This window comes from Podarcis vaucheri, assembly GCF_965113315.1.
Source record: "Podarcis vaucheri genome assembly, chromosome: 10".
Classification (NCBI taxonomy): domain Eukaryota; kingdom Metazoa; phylum Chordata; class Lepidosauria; order Squamata; family Lacertidae; genus Podarcis; species Podarcis vaucheri.
The window spans coordinates 44,378,197-44,403,842 of NC_138748.1; the positions used below are offsets into that span (position 1 = coordinate 44,378,197).

At 43.5% G+C, this 25,646-nt stretch overlaps 1 protein-coding gene across 4 annotated transcripts in view; it reads right to left on the reverse strand.

Moving 5' to 3' along the window:
* Positions 1-25,646, reverse strand: part of CACNA1I (calcium voltage-gated channel subunit alpha1 I) — a 296,624-nt gene that overhangs the window by 127,487 nt on the left and 143,491 nt on the right. For all 4 annotated transcript variants that reach the window (XM_082241264.1, XM_082241263.1, XM_082241265.1 and 1 more), the window contains exons 3-4: positions 17,596-17,707; positions 16,458-16,591 (exon numbers count right to left, since the gene is read on the reverse strand). In XM_082241264.1, coding sequence (XP_082097390.1) covers positions 16,458-16,591; positions 17,596-17,707 — 246 coding nt within the window. The remainder of the gene's footprint in view (positions 1-16,457; positions 16,592-17,595; positions 17,708-25,646) is intronic.

A 25,646-nucleotide genomic window follows, 5' to 3' on the forward strand; every position in this document is an offset into this window, starting at 1 on the left:
ATAACAGGAGTGGAATTAAAACAAACCCTCTGGCTGAAGCCTTGGAGGGCTGCTGCCAATCAGGATACTGGGGTAGATAGCTTCATGTGCCTTTTTTTATTGTAAGCCCAAGGATTGCTCTATGGGTGCTCACTTGGCGCTAGCGTGACTATAAGCGCAGCTGCTGTGTCTGCTGACCTTGGGCATCACCCTGCTCCCTCTCCTTTCCTGCTGTGCTCCTTTTTGTTTTCTAGCATATGCTTCACCTGCCCTCTAGCAGCTAAGGACATTAAAAAAACAACAGCCATATGTATCTGCAATTTTAGCAACTATTCTTCTTCTTCATTCTCATCGCTCAGGGAAATCTTTACCCGAGGAAAGAAAACAACCACCCTAGTCCCAAGCCCTGCAAACTAATCTGATGGCCGCTCCAATGATAAAAGGCTGGGTGGGGGAGGAACGTAGAAGCAGCTTAAACTTCCCAGCCTGCCATCCCCTTAAGAGTCCATTACTGTCTGGTTAGTGTGCCCCATTAGTGCTAATGGCAATGACACGGCAGAGCAAGAGAAGGGCGGGCAAGAGAGCAAACAAGCGGCTAAATTGCTTAAGTGGGTGGTGAGTGTCACACAAGACACACGCCATCAGACCTCGTTATGAAAAGTGTGCACCACGGCTCATCTGCAAAGCAAAAGAGGCAAAGAGCCCTGGAAGTAACAACCAGAGACTGGTCCAGACTGGGAACAACATCTACTCAAATCGTGCCTAAGCTTGACACCACAAATGCAGCAGAACATAGCTCCCCTGCCTCTCAAATAGATAAGGCTCTCACGTGATTGCCTGTGTTAATCATGTTGGCCATTTCACAGTGTTAATAGATAGATAGATAGATAGATTCTTTATTGTCATTACACAAGTGCAACATTGCACAAAGTGCAACGAAATTGGATGCCATCCCTTAAAACAACAAAAGCAAGACAACAACAACAACCAAACAAACCACATTCCAGCCACACCCACACCACACCCATCAAACTCCCAGGTCACACTAACGAGTTACAGCATTCAAAAGGGCCACAGCTCTTGGATAGAAACTGTTTTTCAGTCTATTTGTCTTTGACTTGATGTTTCTATATCTTCTGCCAGAAGGCAGTAGTGCAAACAGACAGTGTCCCGGGTGAGATGAATCCTGCAGGATGTTATTTGCTTTCCTAAGACAACGGGAACCGTACAGTTCTTCCAAAGATGGGAGAGGATGACCAATAATCCTTTGGGCTGTGGTTATGACCTTCTGGAGCACCTTCCTCTCCCTAGCTGTACAACTGGAGAACCAAGCACAAATACAGTATGTAAGAATGCTCTCTATGGAGCCTCGGTAGAAGGACACCAGCAGTCTCTCACTCAGATTGTTCTTCTTTAAAAGTCATGTTGACCTCTCACAGGCAGGGAAAGGAATGTGGCTGATCTGTGCTAGCATGCCCACTGGCTGTTGTTCTTTTTCTGAGCATGATTTAAAGCGCAACTTATCCTATATATTTTGGAAAGTTTTCTGTTTCCTATGTATTTGGACATCTCTTAAAATAGAACCAACTTTTGTGTGACGGTTCCTGAAACCAAGCAGCAGATTTCCGTCTACATTTGGACACAATTTTGAATCAAGATGGCAGACTAAACATTTCAAAGCTGCACCGATTTAACCACTGATTTCAAACTGATTTGGGGGTTTCATGTCAGGCATGAGATGGCTAGTGACTTATAAATTGGCTTGGGCTTCTACTTGGAGAGATCACAGCTGGCATATGTGATCTTCAGTCCTTCCTAAATTTATCCTCCACTGACTTGATCATGCCTATCTTGGCCTGACCAACACATTTCTGTTGCACTCAACTCTCCCCCTCTCCCCCAGTCCATTTCTTCTCCCAATTCAGCTACCCCACCTGTCTAGCTCTGCTCTCATTACCACTCTCTTCTGCAGCCAAGGAGTTGCAGAAGCACCCTTGGTGGAGTGCTCTAATCACAGGGCTGGCAGCAGCCCTCATTAAGGTCCCTGCCTACCCTCATTCCCAAGCTCCTGCTCTGAATATAGCTTTCTGAAGACATCAGAGCCAGGAGACAGGGTGTAATTTCGGCCCTTCCAGCTTTCTTTCTTACCAATAGAGGGTGTTTCCCCCCCTTTCTTCTTTACTCTGTTTCTTCTCCTAGCACTGAATAAGACATATCTTCTGGGAGTGAAAAATTAATTACTAATTACACAGTTACTTTAGTGTTCAGTCCTGAAGCTGAGAAGCTCAACACCCCAAGTAGTGAATAGCTTAATTGAGTAAGCAGGTTTTTTATTATTTAATCAGGGATTTGTTTATTTCTCGACACCCATCCCTCGATGCCCAGAACTTATTTCACACCCCTGTTCTGTTCAGATTTCTCCCAAAACATAGAAGGGAAATGCCAGACTCCATTAAGAGTGGCAGCGATGCTTTGAAGCCAATGTGCGGAGGCATAAGCAGTCACTCCAAGTGGCGACTGACTTAGTGTGGATTGCACAGCTCTCAGGGGTGGAGTGGGGTGGCTGCTCTGGTTTTTGAGCTGAGACGGATTTCTAAAAGGGGGAAAACACACACCAAAAACAAAAGAACTCTGGCAACCCAGATAGTTCTTTGAAAGATAAAAGAAGTCGGGTGCCTAAATGCTGCCTTGGTTTCCGAAAATTGATCCTGGCATCCTGCAAAGCCCAGTTTTAAAAATAACAGGTTGCAATCCTTATTGAAAACTTATTTGAGAGTAAGACCTGCTGAACTCAGGTCTGTGGCTCAGTGGTGGTCTGTTTTGCCCAAAGGTCCCAGATTCCATCCTTGGCATCTCCAGGTAGGGCTGGGAATTTGCCCTGTCTGAAATCCTGGAAAGCTACTGCTGGTCAGTACTAACCAGGTATCTTCAAGTTTTTCAAATTCAGGATCTGCTTTCAAACGCCATGCATTTGAGGACCCACTTCTCAATCTTTTACCATATATTTGCATGATGGTTATTCTCCTGTCGCAAGCCACCTTGAATCAGGCAGCAGCCCACTAGGAGCAGCCTTTCTCAACCTGTGGGTCCCCAGATGTTGTTGAACTACAACTCCCATCCCCCCTAGCTAGCAAGGCCAGAGCTCAGGGATGATGGGAGTTGTCGTCCAACAACATCTGGGGACCCACAGGTTGAGAACCGCTGCACTAGAGGGTCCTGACCCCCCAACTGAAGACCAGAGCTGTAGACAATAAATACCCAGGGAGCTGGACCAGTGGCTTGACTCATATAAGGCAGCTTCCTCTGTTCCTAACTTACTTCCAACGGAACATGCACAGAATTCAGATGAGAGTCAACCTATAGGAAACTCCCAAGCAGGATTTCAGCACAAGAGCACTCTCCCCTCCCACAGCTTCCAGCAACTCGTGTTCAAATATTCCAAGTGGTGTTAAGTGACTGGCAGAGTGCAATCCAACACTTAATCTCAGGTCAGAGGGTATAGCATGGCAGCCTGCAAGTGTGAGGCTGAAAGCGTTGGGCGCATTTGGTGCCTGGTTTGTGACCCTCTTAAGCATCTGAGCATTCCATGCCAATGTGTGACTTCTAATTTATTGTTGTGAAAATATACTTAAGTGTTCCGTGCTGAAAAACATGACATCAATGATTCTTTATAACTGTCAAGCTTTGACTATCCCCTACTGCTCTATTCTTGCAAACCTCTGTCAAAGAAATGATACCGTGGGCATTTTCCAAACAGACTTCTTTTAGATTGTGGGTGTATGTCTTTTACATTTCATTAATTAAGGATAATGAGACAAATTACATTAAATGTACGTTTCACATTAACAGAAGGGTGAGTTTTGTTTTGTCAGTAATTAATTTAACAAACAAGTCAAATTCTTAGGAAATTTGGCCTTCCTTCTTTCACTCCAGTGTTTTGACATCACAGCATTGGCCGTATAATTTCCTTTCCCAATGACAGAATAGGCAATTCTCTTCTGTGCTTTGCAGAACATGCTCTTGCAGCGATAACCATATATTAAATTAATCCATGCAGAGTTATTCGTATGTCATGTTTGTATGTTAACAAAAAATATTAAGAGGTCAAGACACAATTGTCTGAGATATTCTTGGTATACTGATTCTATTCTAGAATTCCACAGCTAACAAGCCCAACATATTGGGAAGCTATTCTTATGTATCTTATGAATTAAAATAAACAAAATTAGTGCAATATACCAATGTGATGTTAATCTGGAACAATTTTTCCTTAAACTACAGAATGGCGGATAGATAACAACAACAACAACAACAACAACAACAATTTATTATTTATACCCTGCCCATCTGGCTGGGTTTCCCCAGCCACTCTGGGCAGCTTCCAACAAAATATTTAAACACAATAGTCTGTTAAACATTAAAAGCTTCCCTAAACAGGGCTGCCTTCAGATGTCTTCTAAAAGTCTGGTAGTCGTTTTTCTCTTTGACATCTGATGGGAGGGTGTTCCACAGGGCGGGTGCCACTACTGGGAAGGACCTCTGCCTGGTTCCATTTAACTTGGCTTATCGCAGTGAGGGAACCTCCAGAAGGCCCTCGGCGCTAGACCTCAGTGTCCAGGCAGAACAATGGGGGGGGGGGGAGAGACTCTCCTTCAGGTATACTGGACCGAGGCTGTTTAGGGCTTTAAAGGTCAGCACCAACACTTTGAATTGTGCTCAGAAATGTACTGGGAGCCAATGTAGGTCTTTCAAGACTGGTGTTATGTGGTCTCGGCGGCCGCTCCCAGTCACCAGTCTAGCTGGTGGAAGAACCCTGAGTGAAAGGCTGGGAACTGATCTCCAGGAAATCTCCCAGGGCAGAGCATGGGCAGGGGTCCTGTCAGTTTTCTGTGTGTGGGGGGGGATTAAAAGCTACTTTTGGCTAGGGAGACTATTCTGTATTTGTGCACTATTTTTGTACTTTAGATATGGTGCTGTCAAAAATGCCAAAAGGCCAGACAGGAAAATGCTCACATCCCAGTCTAGCCCACTGCGTGGATTACTTTGTTCATCACTCAGAGGTCTTGTTATTTAGGGCTGATAAACTGAATGAATGAATGGCATCCAAGCACGAGTACACTGGCACTCCAATCGTAACGCCATCGACCCTGGTGATCCACATGGGGACAGCATATCAAAATACGATATACATGCTGATAACCTTTTTTGTACAGCAACTAATAAATAAGATGAAATATAATATGCATAGGTCAAAACTTCATGACTGATCTCCGGGGGGGGGGGCAGGATTAGAAAGCCACCACATAATTTTGGCCTGAGTGCATTGGATCTCAAATACAGGATGCATTTGAACATGCTATCCCTTACAGGGAGTGCTGAGGTGGAGAGGGCAGGCATGCTCATGCTCCCATCCATGCAATATGCTGGATCAGTGGGGAAATTTTTTTATCCAATCTGGCCCCAAATGGAACCGACAGGTTTACCAAGATCTTGCCCACTGTTTGTCATGTAATGAATCATGTCCTGATTCATTATAGAATGAAGGCTCAAAAGCATGTTGTAGATTAGACATTTTTTTTTAGTTAATCAGATTTCCCCCCTGAAAACACTTAATTGCTGCCCTTGATCTAATAATTTCTTAATATACAAATTTAGTTGTAAAAGAAATCAAACCATAGATGTGAATTATTGTTCGGTTGAAATTAAATCAGGCTAGATTTAAGTACTTTTAAGAACGAGGACTTGCAGGGCTTAATTTTGGCTAGATCATTCCCTATATTAGTATTGTTTTATTGTGCTTGCTCTCATCTTCATCTTCCTATTGTACCTTTAATTAACACATTTTAAAGTTTTAAATAACACAGATCACTGATAAAAGCTTGCAATTGAAATAGTAGACAAAGGGGAAAGCAACAAGACAAAAGGGCAGGGTTGATAAAGACTATGGTTAACACACGTATGCGGTTGGATGCAATTAAGTACAAACTTAAATAAATTACAGCCTATGATCACCAAAATTATAGTGTATCGCAAGTAGACAGCAAGAAGGGCTAGGGCAGACCAATGTCAGAGGTGCCTGTTCACTGACAGTAAGGGGTTCAGTAACACGTACTCAGATGACTCAAGGAACCAGGGCACAACACCACAAGTTATGTGAGAAACATGAGTGCTTCCTAACCCCAGTTTTAGCAAACAGGAAATGGGTTATCAAACTTATCAGCTGTAGTTCAGCAGTCCCTATGAAGCCTAACATTGGAAGGAGTTGGTATTCAGAAGGCTGCGAATATGAAATATTAATTCTCTAACAGCAGTGTTTGTCTTTGTGCATGGAATTTTCTTGGTAGGGATACTGGAGTGGCTTGCCGGTTCCTGCTCCAGGTGGATCACGTTTGGTCAAAACTCTCCACTATGACCTTTTAGTGATGTATGGAAGTGAGAGCTGGACCATAAAGAAGGCGGATCGCCGAAGAATTGATGCTTTTGAATTATGGTGCTGGAGGAGGCTCTTGAGGGTCCCATGGACTGCAAGAAGATCAAACCTATCCATTCTTCAGGAAATCAGTCCTGAGTGCTCACTGGAAGGACAGATCCTGAAGCTGAGGCTCCAATACTTTGGCCACCTCATGAGAAGAGAAGACTCCCTGGAAAAGACCCTGATGTTGGGAAAGATGGAGGGCACAAGGAAAAGGGGACGACAGAGGATGAGATGGTTGGACAGTGTTCTTGAAGCTACCAGCATGAGTCTGACCAAACTGCGGGAGGCAGTGGAAGACAGGAGTGCCTGGTGTGCTCTGGTCCAGGGGGTCACAAAGAGTTGGATGCAACTAAACGACTAAACAACAGCAGCAGCAGCAGCAGCAGTGTTTACATTACAGTCCTGAAAAGCCAGCTTGTGGTTTACGCTATCAATGGCTACTAGTCACAATGGCTATGTTTTACCTCCACAGTGAGTTGCTGGGAATCACAGGTGAGCAAAGTGCTGCTGCGCTCATGTCCTGCTTGCAGGCTTCCCACAGGCACCTGGTTGACCACTATGAGAGCAGGAAGCTGGATTAGATGGGCCATTCACCTGATCCAGCTGGCTCTTCTTATGTTCTGCCACAGAGTGGTCCAACATGCAACCCAAGAGCCTCGTATTTTTTGGCAGCCCTCAGCAACATTTGACGGCCCCTGCAGGACAGTGTTCTTGAGTCGGACACGACTAAACGACTAAACAACAAAGCAGGCCTCGAACTGCCTTCCCAAAGCTGGGTAAGGGAGACGCTGGGCTTTGGGGAGGAGGCATGAGGGCTCTGGCTGGGTCCTAGAGTCCTCCCTCCTCATTCCCAAAGCCTTGTTAGCACTTTTCCAGCTTTGGGAAGGCTCTAGGACCTGGTCAGAGCCTCATTCTTCCTTCTCAAAACCTGGCGCCTCGCATAGCCAGCTTTGGTAAGGTAGCATAAGGGCTGAGTTGGCGGGGGGGGGAGGGCGTCAAATTTTGGCCTTGCTGCCCAATAAGGTAGTGTGCAGCCCACAGGTTCCATGCTGAAATACATTTGCAGCCCACTTGTTATGAAAAGCTGGGCTGCCCTATTCTGCCAGCAAGCAAGACAAAGGAAGCATAGATTGAACTGATGGAATATAATGATGTTTCAGTCTACAGTTTAGCTGTAAAACCAGGCAAAAATAATGCAACCTGAGTGCTCTTGACTTTAGCATGCACAGAGGACTATGATTAGAATGCATGCAGACATTAAAGCACTTGCCCGCTGATCTTAACCGTTAATGTGTGTGAAGTAGTGGGGACAATGAGTACAGGAGAGGTCTTCTAGGTCAGAAAGAAGGGTTTCCTGGATTTTCAAAAAACTGGCACATATGGCACAGACATCAGAACAGGTAACATATAATTATTCTTTCTGGTCTGGAAAATGTCTTTTCGGCAGAGATTATACGCTACCATATATAGTCAGTGGTGGCACCCCCATCGAGACAGGCAAAGTAAGCATCTTAACCCGACACATGGGTAAGTTTCACCTGAAATAAGATTAGGCACCCTGACAGTTCAGCTAGCTGGTGACTCAGTGTGGGTAGCATGAATCATGCATTCCACATTAGCAGAGATACATTAATATCTCATACCAAATGCCAAGACAGGCATCCCAAAGGGAGAACAAATTCTTATGTTTGCAAGCAGCAAAACCCAAATGAAGCCAAATGAGCCAAATGGAGGGTAAAATGTAACCTGTACATCTGGAGATGCTCGTCCTAGGTTGGGAATCAGTCTCTCTCCTGAACTGGTGATCAGTGATGTAGTGAGGAGGGGATGCATGAAGAGTGCCGCTCCAGGACTTCTTTCTGAGCAAGGGTGATGACATCATCTGCCAAGGTGCTTTGATAACTGACAGTCCTTCCTTGCTCTGGCAAGTCAATGATGTGATAATGAAGCTTTCATGTTTGTTTGCGGCATGTTAACATAGAGGAAGTCAGACAAGGAAGAAAACAACCAAGCAGAGGCTGGGTACTTTTTTCCTTTTCTTTGACGGGGTTCCTCCTTTGTGCTAGCACTTCTTTGCAAGATTGTTAGCAGTTCTAATTTATAGCTAAATGTAATTTAAAAAATTGACTGGCTGAAGGTCTTTTGTTAAAGCTCAGTGTATTCTACCTGTTGAACCTATGCCGTCAAAAGCAAGCACCACTGAATCCACTGGAAACTATACCTAGGACTGAAATCCCAATAATCCAAGAGGATATCATGCCGGTGTACTGCTGTTCTTTTAGATGGGTAGGGGTGATAACTGCTGCTTGACGTTTTGCACTCCCTTGGGGCCAGGGTAGCTAAGGAAGCCGCTACGATGAGCTCCTGCACTTCAAAATTTATCACTACATAGGGATGGGGAGGGGGATTCAATTTAGGCAAATTGATTTGAATGGATTGGTTTTGCTGATCATTTTATTGTTTGATTCTTTTCCTAAACTGCTTTGAAGGGTGTATGCATTTTATGAAATAAACAAATGAAATTATGAACATTCAGTTCACCTTTAAAGGTGAACCCAACTAATATGCAATATGTGAGCCAAAACACAGCCATCCTTCAAAATTCAAACTTATCTGAGTTTTGCAGTGTTTTCTCCAGCCAAGTAAAACGCACGCACCTGGGTAAAGTGTGCTTATACATGCATACATAACATTAAACAATGCATTATATTATGGATAATTGCTTTGCAAAAATGTGTATAATGGGAGAATTTTGCACTAAAATGCTGGTGGATTTTCAAGAGGGCTTATTTATTTTTAAGCAACTGATGTGGAGATGTGGAATACTAACTACTGGAAAAATGAGAAACAGAGAGAAACTTAAGCTGACGGATCTGTCCACCCCTACCACTACAGCACTGTTGAAGATCTGCTGAAATATAGGGCTACCTTTTCAAAATTGCCATCTGATTTTGTACGCTCAGCTTTAGGTGTCTTTAAGGACTTTGGTTCTCAATAATTTGTGTGTATAAGTTCCTTTAAGATAAGGTGTTGCTGGGCATATACCATCAACCACAAGTGAGTCCTTGAAAAGAAAACCAGTCATTGCAGGAGATCAGGTCACAAACAGGTGGAAGAGGGAACAGCTTCATGTTTGGGCAACAGCTGCCAAAGACTGGCCACGTTCACACCTGGGATCCTGCAGCTTAATCCTACCAAACAACTGGAGAGAGGCTCCAAATGCCAGACTTATCATTTCTTTCTGCAGTTGCATGTTTTATTTAACCCTACGTCTGCACACACGCACAAATGCTTTCATTTTAGGAGCTGTCTGATTTCTTAAGGGAAACGGCAAAGAAGGAAAATATTGATTTAGGGCCTTTTATTTTAAAATTCACTCCATAAGCCAGGAAGGGTGGGGGGAGAGAGATAATAAAGTTCTAGTGATGTCAATTCTCTTTGCCATGGCAACTGTACATTTTTAGTGACAGCGGAGTCTTCCTCCTGAAGCTGCTAAACTGCATGGGGAGTGGGGGCGAGAAGGGCAAGGAACAGACAGTGGGATTTATTTAGGTAAAACTGTAACTCTTAAAATTTGCAGGAGAGAGAAGACGAGGAAGATAGCTGAGTAAACAAAATAAGCATATCTGCTCCTATGGATGTAGCCAGGAGGGTTGTTTTATATATTTTAGTTTAGATTTATAGCTTGACGTAACTTAAGAGCTTAGAGCATGTTACAGTGGAGCACTATCCACAAATGACTGGTTTTGTTGTTATGCCTCATTTTCATACAGGGTGTGATCCCCACAGACAGAGATATTGCAGCTATCTACTGTTCTGTAGCCTCTTCTCAAAAGAGAACATGCTGCCTCTCTTTTCAGTCCCACCCACCCAAAGTAAACTTGGGAATTCAAAGGCAATGATTGAAACTTTGGAGTTTGACTTTCGAAACGCCAAGGTAATTTCACACCAAACATTCCCCTTTCTGTCTGTCTTTTCTGAGAATGCTATAAAGAGAGTCATAGATTTCTAAAGGGACCACGAGGGCCATTTAGTCCAACCCCCTGCAAAGCAGGAATCTTTTTGCCCAACGTGGGGCTTGAACCCACAACTCTGAGATTAAGAGTCTCGTGCTCTACTGAGATACCCTGCATGTGGGGGTGCTTTAGGCTGATTACTTCCGATGAGTGCTTTGCAGCATGGATCCTAAAAGTCAGGTTGCCAGCATTTCCTTCCACTCCAATATTTGTTTATCATTTGCTCCTTACGTTTACATACCACCTTTCTGACGAGGCACCAGAGGTGGCTTACATTTTTAAATGTTAATGGAAAACGTATGGCACAAAATATTATTGGGCTGACTTCAGGAGCTGATGGAACAAGATCTTGCCAATATCTTCTTATATATCTGATCCGTGGCTGTGGATGTCATTTACTGCTGCTGTTTGCATATGACTGATGCAAACACATCAGCAGGGCCAATTGTGTGGCTCTGTCCCTCATGATCAGCACCCACCCTTTCAATCATGTAGGAAAGAGCAACATTCATGGACCCCATCAGCAACTTAGCACCCTATAGCCATGTGGGAGTGCTCCACGAGGAAATAGCTCCCACCAGTCACAGAATCATAGAATTGTAGAGTTGGAAAGGATCACAAGGGTCATCTGCTCCAACCACCCTGCAATGCAGGAATCTTTTGCCCAATGTAGGGCTCCAATGACATTAAGAGTCTCATGCTCTACCAGCTGAGCTATCCTGACTTGAACTGTAGGGGAAATGACTATCGTTCTTTGGTAGACTTCTGAAAACAGTATCTAATGGGGCACGTCACAAAAGGAACGGGCCCAGATCTCCTCTGGCCTCTTGTAAGTCAAGCACTAGCACACAGGCTATCATAGCTACATGGGAAGGAGGCCGACCTTATGAGGAATGTGGTGGAAAGGGAAATTGGTATGAGCTGTTTGCTAGGAAGCAGGAATGAGCCAGAATGCAGTTAAAGAGATGGAGAAAGATTAGAGCCCCAAGTGAGGGATCTTTAGGACAAGTTCCCTGAGATAGTCATTCTAGATGTGGGGTAAAGTTAGCTTGAATTTGACTACATGAGATCTAATTCTGGCTTCATGACATTAAGGTTGTGCAGCAGGTTTTAACATCTGTTTTGTGAAATACGAGCCACATTTTTTACCATTAATCTCTGGTATATCTCTATAAAGATAGCTGCATTAAAGGTTGCCTTCCACTTTGGGATTTGAAACTAAGTCACAACTAGCATGGCAGGCTCACTTGGAGCAGGTTCAAATATGGGGATCAAGTCTGAGTTAGCTTCCAGTGTTTGTATCTGTTGTAGGTTAAAGACATAGGATTGCAGCCCTACACCTGCACACACACACACACACACACACACACACACACACACCCCAATGGAAATTTATGCATATGCTCTGTTGGGTCTGCTCATTAGTGTATCCCAAGTCAATGTGGGCTTGTGCATTCACGCTACTGCTTCACTCTGCAATTAGGAAATCTGGAACCACCTTGGCTCCCACCTCCCACCCTTCCCTACCTCTGGAGTTAATCCTGCCTTCACTGTAATTAAGGGGAACATCAGCATCAATATTAACGGCGGTTTACGCAATCCTAGGTCCAATTAACATTTCCCTCCAATGTGATAAGATTCAGATTGTTCTGAGTTAACTTTTGTTTATTATAAACGGTTATCAGTTCATTGGCAGAATCACAAGCAACAGAAGACAGTTCCAAGGTACCATTCAGAAGCAATGGCTTTTGGAGTCATTTTGGTAGGTGCACACGTCATGTGGACTTCCTTCCATCTGCTCATTAGACCCCCCCATCATGGCACAGGCTCTTGCTGTGAACAATTTTTCCCTCAGTTCTCTACAGCAAAAGTGGTTTTTTTAAACAAAAAACAAAAAGGCACCCATACATATATTACTTTGCCATATATGTTATTTAAATATGTTATTCATATATAATTGGTGCTGTCCCAAGAGATGCCTCATTGCTTTTCTGTTTTCTGAAGTGTTGTTTGTTGATTTTGAGCAAGTTGTTTGCTGCTAGACACAGACTAAGTGCACAAAAGCTGCAATCCTAGCCATGTTTACTCACAAGAAAGTGCCACCGAATTCAATGAGCCTTACTCTGAGGTAAAATGGGTTAGGAATGCTTCTTACTGTGAATATTAAAAACCAATGGAATGCATCATTCATTATTGCTCTTTTCAGATGGAAATTAGCTTGGGCCATTATATTTCAGCAGACACACGAACATACGCACACATGGCTATTTTCTGAATAGAATATGTGTTTATGAAATAAAGTGCTGCAATTTTTTTTAAAAAAAATGATTTATATGCAATTAAGTGGCAGGAGTAATTCATACAATACAGGACACAATGTGCAAATATCAGCAGGGTGCTAAACTGGCCCTGCCTGGTGCCAGAGTGAGGGAAACAAGACTGGATGCGAGTTTATACTGAAATGTGAAATTAAGTTAGTGAGATAGGCTGCAATCCTAACCCCATTTACCTGGCAATAAGCCCCACTGAATTCAATGACACTTACTTCTAAGTAGACATGGTGAGAATTGCAGCTATAGATGACTTTGTGCTGAGCCATTAACCACTTTATTAACTTTGTCCTTATGGTGTCACAGGACTCTTAGTCGTTTTTGCTCCGGGAGACTAACAGTGCGACCCCTCTTGAAAGTCATTAATTTTGAAAGAAAACACACAGGGAAGGTAAATGAATTGTTGGTGGCTGAGCTATGCACGTCTGTTGCATGCCACAATGTACATTAACAAATGTAAAGTTTCACATCAGTAGCCATTGAAATGGGGGAAAGACTCTAGCAAAACAAGCAAATTGCTGTGAAATGGAGAAGACCAAATGGAAATGGAAATGAATGGTGGAACATTATTTTCCTAATGTTCACTGGATATTTTCATGTATGCACAGGAATACTAAATGCTGTGTTAACACGGACTGAGAAATAATGGAATGGATGCTGAAAGGAAGGAAGGAAGGAAGGAAGGAAGGAAGGAAGGAAGGAAGGAAGGAAGGAAGGAAGGAAAGATCTGTAGTGGAGGAAAATGGGGTTTCTCCCAACACACCTGTGTGGCTTGCTTCTAGTACTTGAACATAGGAGCTTTCATAGTGGTGTAGCAATACAACTGCTATCACATTTGCAAAGTTAAGCAAGGTCCAGTATGCTTTCAAATTGGATGGGGGACCGTGTATTGAGATTCCTGTGTTGCGCAGGGGGTTGGACTGGGTCTCTTCCAATTCTACAATTCTTCCTCCCTACATAATCATTTTGGTCACACATTTTTAAATATCACCATGAAATGAGTGAAATGCATTCTGAAGCTTTTGTTTTAGTCCATATGGTCACGTCAATGCAATGTCTAGCATCAGTGTTGGCTGCCGTGTCTGCTCAGGAAGTTGTGTGCCGGCCCTTGATTGTGCAGCATAACCTTTCCCAGCATATGTTCTCCTATCACTGGGATGGCATAGCAATATGCAAGCTGACCAGGGCACATGGGCACACCGAGCCCATTGTACAGTTGCAGGCTCATCTGCATAGATTTCATTCGGATGAAGTTGAGGGCCTTTGGATGTTGAACTGCTTGTTGGAACAAGGCTGTGAGATAGTGCCTGACTGAATATGTTGAGCAGGCAGGCGCTGTTGGGGAAAACGAATTCCTAACAACAGATGGTATTTATATCAAACGTCTTTCTGGAGCTGGCATAAGAGGCTGAACTGCATTTTGGGGTACAGCTAGATTTAGCTGCTTCTAGTCTTTTGGGATTCATTGACTTCTGACTGGGCCAACTGCTTGCCTTGTCCCCCCCACCCATGGATTAGGTAAAGGTAAACGGACCCCTGACCATTAGGTCCAGTCCATTAGGTCAACTCTGGGGTTGCGGCACTCATCTCGCTTTATTGGCCGAGGGAGCCGGTGTACAGCTTCCGGGTCATGTGGCCAGCATGACAAAGCTGCTTCTGGCGAACCAGAGCAGCACGCGAAAGCACCGTTTACCTTCCCGCAGGAGTGGTACCTATTTATCTACTTGCACTTTGACGTGCTAGGTTGGCAGGAGCTGGGACCAAGAAACAGGAGCTCACTCCGTCGCGGGGATTTGAACCGCCGACCTTCTGGTCAGCAAGTCCTAGGCTCTGTGGTTTAACCCACAGCGCCACCCGGGTCCCTCTGCCACCCAGGTCCCTCTGGATTACCTGTAGATTATTTGGCAGGTATTAAGGATCCAGAAATCAATTCTGAATACCTTCAAGAGGACATGAGTTTTAAACTGAAATATACATTTTGAGTTTTGTGTGTGAGTCTTTTTTTCCTTTTTCCTTTTTTTGCATTACTTGCTTCAAGAGCAAAAGATGGCCATAGATACAAGCTGTGTTTCCTTATGTGGGGGTGGAGGTCCAGAGTAGACATGGACCATAAGGGCCCTGCTGGATGAGACCAAAGGCCACCTAAGTCCAGCGTTGACTTTCCCATAGTGGCAAATCAGAGGTATCCAGGAAGCCTGCAGGCAGGACAGAAAGGTGACGGCCCCTTCCTATTTTCATCCTCTGGCAGCTGGGACTCAGTGGCACACATCCTCTGCAGCTGGAGGCTATGTATTGCCATCATTACCAGTAGTCAGACTCCTCCTCTGTGAACTCACCTAATGATCCCTTTTTAAATTCATCTTTCAAAGTCCCAGACTTTCAATTGCAAGGAGGTTATAACCCAGACGTTTGCTCACTCTTGGTTCAGTATGATGGGGAATATTATCTGCTCACATGCAGAAATGGCCGGCTTTGGGCTTAGGACCGGTGCGTCTCTCAAAGGGGAAAACAATTTCTCATTTGCACATGCCACTTAATTTGACTGTATGACATTTGAAATTGGCCAGCGCTGAAGATTGCGGCTGGACTAAACGGCGAGGACAACAGAAGCTGCTAGACGGCAATAAAGCATCGAGGCTGATTTAAAATAAGCCAGGTGGCTGGCAATGCTGTGCTGACTCACTAGGCTGAATACAAGCAAATAAATGCTGCAACCATTCAGGAAAGGGGCCTGCTGTCTGCTCAGGCTTGAACCCTCTGCCAGTTCAGCCAGTGAGTTGCGGATACAGGTGATAGATGATTATTCTCAATGGTGAGGGGGGAAAGCGTTTCTATGCGTGCTTACAGGATGGAGAGGGAAGTCTGGACCTTGGAGCAACAATGCTCTCCCCTTCATATAGCCCATTTTATAAAGGAAACTATTCTGCAAAACTGTGCCCACCAACGCAGGCAGTGAATTCTCGCCAACCATTTGACTAGCAAATCCTTATGGGCCCCTTGCTCAGGGTGGAATGAGACACGTGAAGTGGAAACTAGCACTTTACTATAGCAACTTGGCTGTTAAAAACACTCAAATGTCAACATGTCCCTGAGGTGTGCTTAGGTGGGCCAATAGGATGTTTTGGGTTTGTTTTTTTTATGAAGATGCTCTGAATGCCAACACTGTAAAAAAACAAAACACGACACCGATTTGATCAAGGAGATTCTTCTCTGTTCCCACCTGCCATACTTCCGTGCCTTATATTTTCCAGCAAGTGCCCATAATTATGCCCAGAGGGGAGCCATACATTACAGGGATCTCTGTGGGGAGTACATGTGTTTCTGTCTCTTCTGTAAGCACAGACTTATTGCATTTCCCCCCACAACACATATCCATCTTTTACAGAGAGCTGGCCATATGGTATCAGGGCAGGACAGAGTTGAGTGAACCTACCACCCAGCTCCAGACAGGCTATTCTCCTGGATGCAGCCTATTTACATATAACTCAAGAGGAGCAATGAGACCACAGACTGAAGTATATGAGATTCAAATCTATATCCATACTCGGCTTGGCCCTGCATTGTGTTCAAAGCATGCTGATAGATAGTGCCCAGTTCCCATACTGACAGCTTTTATCCAACGGTAACCAGAATTTCAAAAAGAAGGCAGGAACTTACCCAGCCATAACAATGAAGAAATCCAGCCGGTTCCAAGTGTCTCCAAGGTAGCATTTCTTGCCAAAGATCCCCAAGGCCACCATTTTAAAAACCATTTCCATAGCAAAGAAAATGAAGATGAAATCGTCAAAAACCTGAAAGACCCATAAGAATAAGTGAGGTGGGTTTCAACTTGTCTCCACGGCTATTTTCCCTCTACCTTATACTTGACAACATTTTGAGCAAGTCTTAATTTCAATACTCAGAACAAACTGTCAGGTGCTGGTGTGGTTGCTCGAGAGCAAACAGGCAAGACTCCAACCTGTCTTTATTATTAGTGAAAACTATTTACAGTGAAGAGCGTCGCAAGTTCATGTCTGGCTCACTCGCTAGCAGAATCTGGGAGTAGGCGGTCCTTATACCTCCTCCAGGATAACAGTCGCATGACCCCCAACCTTCTCCTCCCTTCCCTGCGCCTAAACTTACTGTGCAGCATGGGCGCTGGCAAAGGGGTACTTCTCTCCCCTCCGGTTTCCTCAGGTTCGGTGTTGAAGCTCTCCCTAGCATCCCCTGCTCCCACCACTTCCTCTCCACTGGAGATGGGGCTTCCCTCCTCGCCAGAGGAGGAACTGCTTCACAAGATTTTCGGAGGTTCCCTATAACACAACTGCCCTTCCACCTCCCAGCTCTGAGCTGATGGCAGTTCCCTGACATAAACATACACTGACATAACATTATTCTACACTGTATTTGGGATGTTTCATTGTTGTAAATGGCAGCAGTCGCTTCTTGTAGCAGCAATGTGGTCTAGTCTTGCATTGGAAAGCACAAAAGCAGATGTGCTGGTTCAGACAGAGAAGCCAGAAGTATTGCCAAGGCAGACAAGGAAGAGGGTGGCTTTTTCCTCCTGTTGTAGAGGAGAAGGGAAGAAACAGCAGTGTTGCCTGTGTTAATTGTGTACAGGGCAAAGGAAGGGAGATGGTAGAAGCCCACAGGAAGGTCCTGTGATAAACCAGTCTCCTGAGTTTTGAGAACAAAGGGCTCACCAATCTACTCTGAAGCAAGAGTGGCTTGGCAGTCTGAGAAACCCCAAGCGGGTGGGTTAGAGGGGGCAACATGGTAGTTCACCTACTGCCATTATGGAGAAGGAGTTACTTACCTGCAAAATTTTACATCTGTTGGAGAGGCAGTCCATATCATCACAAGGCTGGTACATCCCAAGGGTCACACAATTCAGTAGGATCACCATCATACTGACAAACTCAAACCAAGTGGGAGGAAGAAATAAAGTCAAGGAAAAACATTCAGCCACGAAGAGTGCAACCAAGTCCAAGTTCTGGCAGAATAAAAGCATTTAACACACACACACACACAAATCCCACACGCAACAAAAACAAATCCCTTAAACACCTCACTTCAGGCTATGCAGCGGGTACAACACCAGACCAAAGGGGCTTCATACAAATTATACATCAGGTGGTAAATCTGTTCCTGAGTAAAACCACTTCAGGTTGCTGATGGAGGAAGGAGGAAATCATATGGAGTAAAGCAAAGTCCTGTATGAATGTAAATCTGAATGCAATGTTCAACATGATAAAACGCAAACATCAATTTTTAAGCGTCTGATAAATCCTTTTAAAACCAGATATAATAAACATATTTTTATGACATTCTGCATGCATAGGCTGGAAAGAACACCAGAACAGTAGGTTTATATGAGGAGGATTCTTTCTTTTCCCTTTTTGTAGCATCAATTTATTTTCTTTCCATCTCACCCATTAAGAAAACTCAATAAACAACCCTCCCCCCGCCCCACAAATGACAAAATATATTATAACTTACAGTTACAATTCTCCTCAAAAGCAGTATCATTCAACGCACTTGGTACAAACATATAAACCCTCTTCATGCATTGGCAGACAAGCAGGGTTGTGTGTTAACACCCTATGCCAACCACTTCCATGGGTTGAGGCCACGTCTGCAGCGAAGGAGTCTGCCAAATGTATGTAGGTTTCAGCTCATGGGAACAGCCTATGTGAATTTGGCAGGTTGTCCTGCAGCTGACATGCCTTCAACTTGGGAGCAGCCTTGGAGAGGGTCAGGGCGAATGTGCATAGTGCTGCTCTCCTCCCTTGAGTGATCATTGCGATGAGTTTGACAGCGCCTGAAGAGGGCCAAGTTCAGAGGTTCTGCTTCCAAACAATATTATTAATTGCCTTCCACATACATACAAGGCGAAGTACAAAATATAATAAAACAGCTAAAGACCAGTTTAAAACAGCATGGAAAATAACAGCAAATTAATGTTAAAAACAACACAAAGTAGACACCCATGGCAGTGACACATTCATTCAACTGGGAAAGCTTGTTGGAAACAAATATGTCATCCGTTGTTTCTGGAAAGTGCAGATACCGGACACCTGTTGTATCTCAACAGAAATGCTATTCCACAGGAAAGGGCCAGCCACACTGAAAGCCCTGCTCTGAGTTACTGCACTGCAGTAAAACAATTGGATTTCTGCCTCCTGTGTTGACTTGTAATTTGGTGAATTAATCCATCCATTATCAATACATCCCAATGTTTTGAGCCCTGTCCCCTTCTATTGGCGTTTCCATTTTTGTGAAATCTTTTTATTTCTTAAGAACTGCTGGATCAGAGCAAAGGCTCATCTAATCAAGCATCATGTTTTCCACAGTAGCCAACCAGATATCTCTGGGAAGTCTACAAGCAGGGCATGAGCGCAATAGCTCTCTCTCCTGCCGTTGCTCCCCAGCAAACGGTCTTCAGAGGCATACCGCTTCTGATCCTGGAGGTCATCCTGACTAGTGGCCATAGTTAGCCTTAACCTGAATTTGAATAATTCTCTTTTAAAGCTGTCCAAGTTGGCAACAACCATTACCACAAATTCCATTCTTAAGGAAATCATCCCTGAGTGCTCACTGGAAGGACAGATCGTGAAGCTGAGGCTCCAATACTTTGGCCACCTCATGAGAAGAGAAGACTCCCTGGAAAAGACCCTGATGTTGGGAAAGATGGAGGGCACAAGGAGAAGGGGACGACAGAGGACAAGATGGTTGGACAGTGTTACCAGCAAAGCTACCAGCATGAATTTGACCAAACTGCGGGAGGTAGTGGAAGACAGGAGTGCCTGGTGTCCATGGGGTCACGAAGAGTCGGACATGACTAAAAGACTAAACAACAACAACATTACCACAAATTGTGGTGGCAAGTTCCATAGTTTAACCATGTGTTGCTTAAAGAAACACTTATTTTTTGTCTATCCTGAATCTCCCATCATTCAGCTTCACAGGATGCCCCTGGGTTTCTGTTTGATGATAATAATATTAATAATAATGAAATTTTATCTGTATCTTTCTCCATACCATGCCATCTTCATCTCCATACCACAATTACTTGCCTTTCTCCCCAAAACTCTTCCCCCATAGGGGAGTTGCTTCAGACCCTTAGGCATTTTGATTGCCCTTTTTTTCATCCAAAATTCTGTAAATCATTTCTCAGCAGCAAATAAGGAAGAAGTGCCTGCTTGAGGTGTATGTCCACACTGAAGCAATAGATTGAAGAAATTAGAGAGGAAAGATTGGTTTGGAGGAATTGTCTATCCTACAGTGGAGGCCAATGAAAACTAGATTGCTTTCAAATGAGTCTTCTCTTCCTCTCTCTCACAAGAAATTAGGGATACTAATTTCTTCCAATTGCCACACTGGAAGGAACAGAACACTGGTTCATCTAAACCGTTATTTTGCTCCCAACAGTGACCAAAGCTGGATGTAACTTCCATAATGGGCTTAATTATGCTACACTTTAACTAGGGGAAAAATATGTTTCTTTACCCCAGCTGGTAATCAGTAAACATCCTAAACCATGAGGATTGATAGCCCTTGTAATTGTTTTCCTAGCTGCTGCATGTTGCCCTGGCAGATGCTTATCAGACTAAATGGCAAAACATTCATTTCTGGAGGCTCATACCAGGATAATGCCTAATAATCAATAGCCAGAGACTCAGAGTCATTTTATTGTAGTTTTCTGATAGTCCCCCCCACCCAAAATGACTTTGCAGATTTCACTATATGCCATTTCTCCTTGTGTATTATGAAGCACTGGAAACACACAAAAGCATGGATTATTATTTACACTCCTTTTTATTCTATATAATCCTGCACTGATTTTCCCCCTTCCCAGACTGAACTATCCTAAATCCAGATTTACATTTCTGCTAAAAGTTTTCTAAATTGCTGTTGCACTGGCAAGCAGCCCTAAATTCAATGAAAGTGCTTTAATGCCCTTTGTTTTGTAGCTTATACATTTAAATTTCATTTAAATGAGAATAAAGCCCCTATTATTCCTCCTTGTAAAGAGCTACCGAAACCCATGAATATTACAATCAACATCTATACAGATAAAAGGAGACCGGGTTTTACTAGAATGCACAGTTTTGAGGAAGATTTAAGATACGCTGCAGTCTGTTGCTCAGTGGGAATAGCAAATAGGCTGAGAAAGATATAAGGAGAAGCAAGTAGAGGAATGCAACTTGATAGTTCATTCCTGAATGCATTTACTTACCTGCTTCCTTCCAAACAGATGTGCTTGCAGGCTTATGTCCTAATCCTAAAGTGGTAAAGGATGCACATGCTACTGAATCTAATGGGACTGAATTTCATGTAACTGCCCTGATTCAGTTTAAGACCATGAACGCAGAAAAGCAAACACCCTTAGCGTATCTCTGGTTGGATGTGGCATTGTACTGATCATTGGTTTGGGGAAATTGGGAAGGCTGAATCCAGACCACTGCTGCCCTTTGTCTTCTTCCCAAACACAGCAACAAAGGTTTTAAGTCTGGGAAAATGCATGTGCAACAGCCCAATAAAAAGGTAAAGTTAAAAGGTAAAGTACCCCTGGACAGTTAAGTCCAGGCAAAGGCGACTATGGGATGCGGCGCTCATCTCGCTTCAGGCCAAAGGAGCCAGCGTTTGTCCACAGACAGCTTTCTGGGTCATGTGGCCAGCATGACTAAACAGTGGCTGCCATTTAGCTTCCCACCACAGCAGTACCTATTTATCTACTTGCACTGGTGTGCTTTCAAACTGCCAGGTTGGCAGAAGCTGGGACAGAGCAACAGGAACTCACTCCATCGAGCAGATTCAAACCGCCGACCTTCTGATCAACAAGTCCAAGAAGGTCAGTGGTTTAGACCACAGCGCCACCCGCTCCCGCACATGTATGTATAGTACTGGATTGAGTCTCCCACCCTAGTGATTTCCACAAACATACCCCATTTCTTTTGCCCATTTAAGTGATTGCTCTATTCAACACTATGGAGAAAGGAAAGGGCAGACACTTAGGGATGTTACCATGGCAGGGCAAAACCTGCCCCCTTAACTCTGGACATTGTGAGCAGGAGAGGAAATCCCATGGAGGAGTGCAGTTAAGATGCATCTCTGAGAAGAAGACTCACTGAGAGAGACTCTCCATAAGTTTTTGAAATATACAGCTCCATTTTTCCAATCTATATAAAGGGAATTGGAGACTTGCAGCTTATGTTCCAGAAAGTTCTACATTTCTCATATAAGGTCTATACATAATTTACAGTGTACCCTCTTAAGTTCTAAAATAAGCAACCGTAAAATGAGGAACTCCTTTCAACATAACTGTCCCGACATCTTGAATTCCTACTGGCATTGCAGAACAGGAACAGTTCCAGTTTCCATCCACCAAAAGCTTGGAACAAACATATGTACGCTCCCTCAGGGAAGAGAAGCTGGTAGCGGAACCTGATCTGCCTTGGCTTCGGTTTTTGTCCAGGAATGTTTCAGCAGCCAAACTCAATGGTCCTCTGCCCTGCATTTTGCTCCGGAGAGGCAGCAATACACTGTGTGCCAGTTCTCCTGTCTGTGTTAAATTGTTTGAAGATTGCAAAAAAGTATTCCAGACTATCACTTGGCAGTCTAATGATGCAGAATGGATACTTCAGTGGTGAAATGCACATAGATGTCCAGGATAACATCGCTGTATCATTATTTTAATTTATACCAAATATATAAACCTCAGGACAGATACATAACTACAAAATGAGTAACACAGGTTGGTCAGATCAGCAGGATCTTCTCAGCAGTTACTTAAGCAGCAGACACCATCTAACTTTGACAGTCACATGGAAGCATGAAGCCTTTTCAACAGTGCAATCCTGTGCATGTCTACTCAAAAGTAAGCTCCATTGATTTCAATGAGACTTTCTTTTTAAAAAATAGTGAGTAAACGGGTTGGAAACTCAAGTCGTGTGTGTAAATTTCCTTTTAAATGCTTCATCTGAGATGGAGAGAGCAGGAAGAGGCTATTCTCCTGCTTGTGGACTTCCAGGGCCACTTGGCTGGCCACTGTGAGAAACAAGATGCTAGACTAGATAGGCCAGCAAAGCTCTTCTCATATGCTAAGCCTCCATTTGCACAATACCTTGAAAGAATTATCATGCCACTTGAAACAGTCCTGGCTTCCATCAATGAATCCTGGGAACTGTAGTTTGTTATGGGTCCTGGGAGTTGTTAGGAGATCCCTATTCCCCTCACAGAGATACAGTTCTAAGTATTTTAACAATCAATCCCTCTTCTCAAGTAACTTTGTGCATCGCTTTCTGTTCCACCCTGTGGTCGACACACACAGCTCTGTTTCCATTCTGCTGCCGTTGGGTTTCTGCCAAAAACTATGTTATTCATCTTGCTGTCTGCTGTGGTGAAATTACATAAATTAAGTAATGAATTACAGTCATTACATGTTACATTGCCGTTACATTATTCCACCCTATTCATTTCAGAGGAAACACAATGCGAATTTGGGCACAGAGACATAATCGATTATGTATCATTTTCAGACAGTGAAAACCAATTGTATTTGCTGGATCAATCTTAGTTCTGGACAATTTCCACTCCTGTTTTTGTCAGAATCCTCTGCTGTCCCTTTGGGGCAGTGGGTGACTTTCACACACACCCTTCAGTCTGTGGCACCACAGGCAAAATTTAGTATAAACTGAGTGAAAAGCCGTATCAGTCATGGAGGGGCTTAAATATTTATATGACCAATTCCAGCATGTCCAAAAGGAATGACGAGAGATAAAAGAAGTCAAGTGAGAAAAATAGAACTCTGTAAATCTCTCTCCATGTCCTATCCACCTACACACACACGGAATCAAGAGCATTCAGAAAGGGTTAATTATAACTATCTGCTTCCTTCAATGTGTCTCACCACTGTCAGCCACAGGGACTATCTCTAGTCACCACGGCAACAAACTTGAACCAGGTTTATAATCCTGCTTTTTGCTGTATCTCATTCTCCACCCCTTTCTATTTCTCTTCCCCCTCGCCACCCCCAAACCCTCTCCTGTATCTAAGCGTGTAATTAATTTCAACTTCTGACAAAGCCGGTATTCAAAATCCACATCATTCAGTCAGAAGTTTCATTACTAATTAACTTTCCTCAGTTCAAGTTTTCTAATTAGCAATGAACTTTCCTTTTCTCGCTCCCACCATCCTGGCTGTCCACGTTCCTGCTGTTAATCTTTTTCTCTGTCCTGCTAAATCCCTCCCTCCCTCCCTCCCTCAGAGGCATACAGAAGTCGGTAACCTTTTGAGACAGAGCTGGTCTCTATAGCTGGGCAGTATTTAAAATAAATAAATAATCAAAGCCAAGAACACAGGAATTGTCACACTGGATTAGACCAATATCCTCTTTCTGGTAATGCCATGCACCAGATGGTTCACAGGAACTCGCAAGAAACCCTATTGTGAACGATTATGTAATCACGCACCCTAAGGGGAAGTTTCTTCCTAAAATACCATCCGTTCGCAGGTAGTTCATGTCCTTAAGGAAACAAAGGTTTATGTCTTATTTTATAATAACTTGTGACTGGAAGATGGACTACTCCAATTAAACCATAATTTACACACTCCACTTTAAACCCTTCTGCAGTTCTTCTTTCTGGATCAAACGCCTCCCCTCCTACTTTTCTCTTAGTCCTCTACTTCCTGCTGCATTGGTTCTGCTCCAGTAGCTCTGCACCTTATTCCCACATAATACAAATGAATAAATAAAATGATGGTCCGGAAAGGAAGACCATTAATTTTAATTTCTCGGCGAAAAGTCACTGCAGTTGGTTCCATCTGAAAGAACATGTATGAACCAGATTCATAATTCCCTTTCCATTTTGGTGACAATTACTGCCAATCGCCTCTTGCTTCTCCCCTCAGCTAGTGATTGGCTCGGATCCAGCTGTGACTCTTAATAAGGCCATCATTTCTATTCTGAAAATATATGGGTAGAGCTTGGGACTGTCAACTGCTAAAAGCAATAACATCTGAGACACTTAAAGAGTCCCAGGAACATTACAGGTCATAAATGGGGAGTGACCATAAAACAGTGATAATGCATACGTGCATCAGCATCAAATTCTGTAACATATGCCTGAACGTTGTGATCGAGTACACTGAACGCTATACTTAGACCTGGAAAAGCTGGGTTCATGTCCTCACTTAGACTCATGCCAACTTCAAACAATCCCTTTTTGTGTTAAAAAAATTACTTAAATAATGCAGGTGGAATCCAGATAGAAAAGAAATCCTGATAACACTTAACTGAGGAAAACAGAGCAGAAGCAGTATATCAATTGAAGAGATTTATACTTTATTTACTTCAGACTTTGTATATAACATAAAGACATTCAACCAACCAGACAGACAGAGGAAAAGCTCCTCCACAACAACACATACACCTCTTGGGTAGCTAACACTCAGAACAGAACTAACCCTTAAATTACACACTGAATGTAGCCAAAAGCTTCCAGCATTTTGCACTCCACTGGATCTCCCTGGCTAAAAAATCATTTGAACTTTCTATGCATGTATTTTTGTAGGTGCTTTTCTCTTTAAAATACATGCCAGTGCTGATTTGGCCCCCATATGTGTATTTAATGAGACAAACATCTACAAAAACACACACAAACAGCACAAATCATACGAGGCCCGCAGCACAATTAATTCATATCTGAGCTTTATTCACAAGTACTAAACTTAAGAATTGTTAGGAACAGCCATCACACAAAGCGCTGGATCTCAATCCAACTTCTGCTACCTGTAATATAAAGTGACTAATGACCTTCCTGGTTGGATTATTGGACCAGAGAGGAGCAACAGATGGGCAACAAC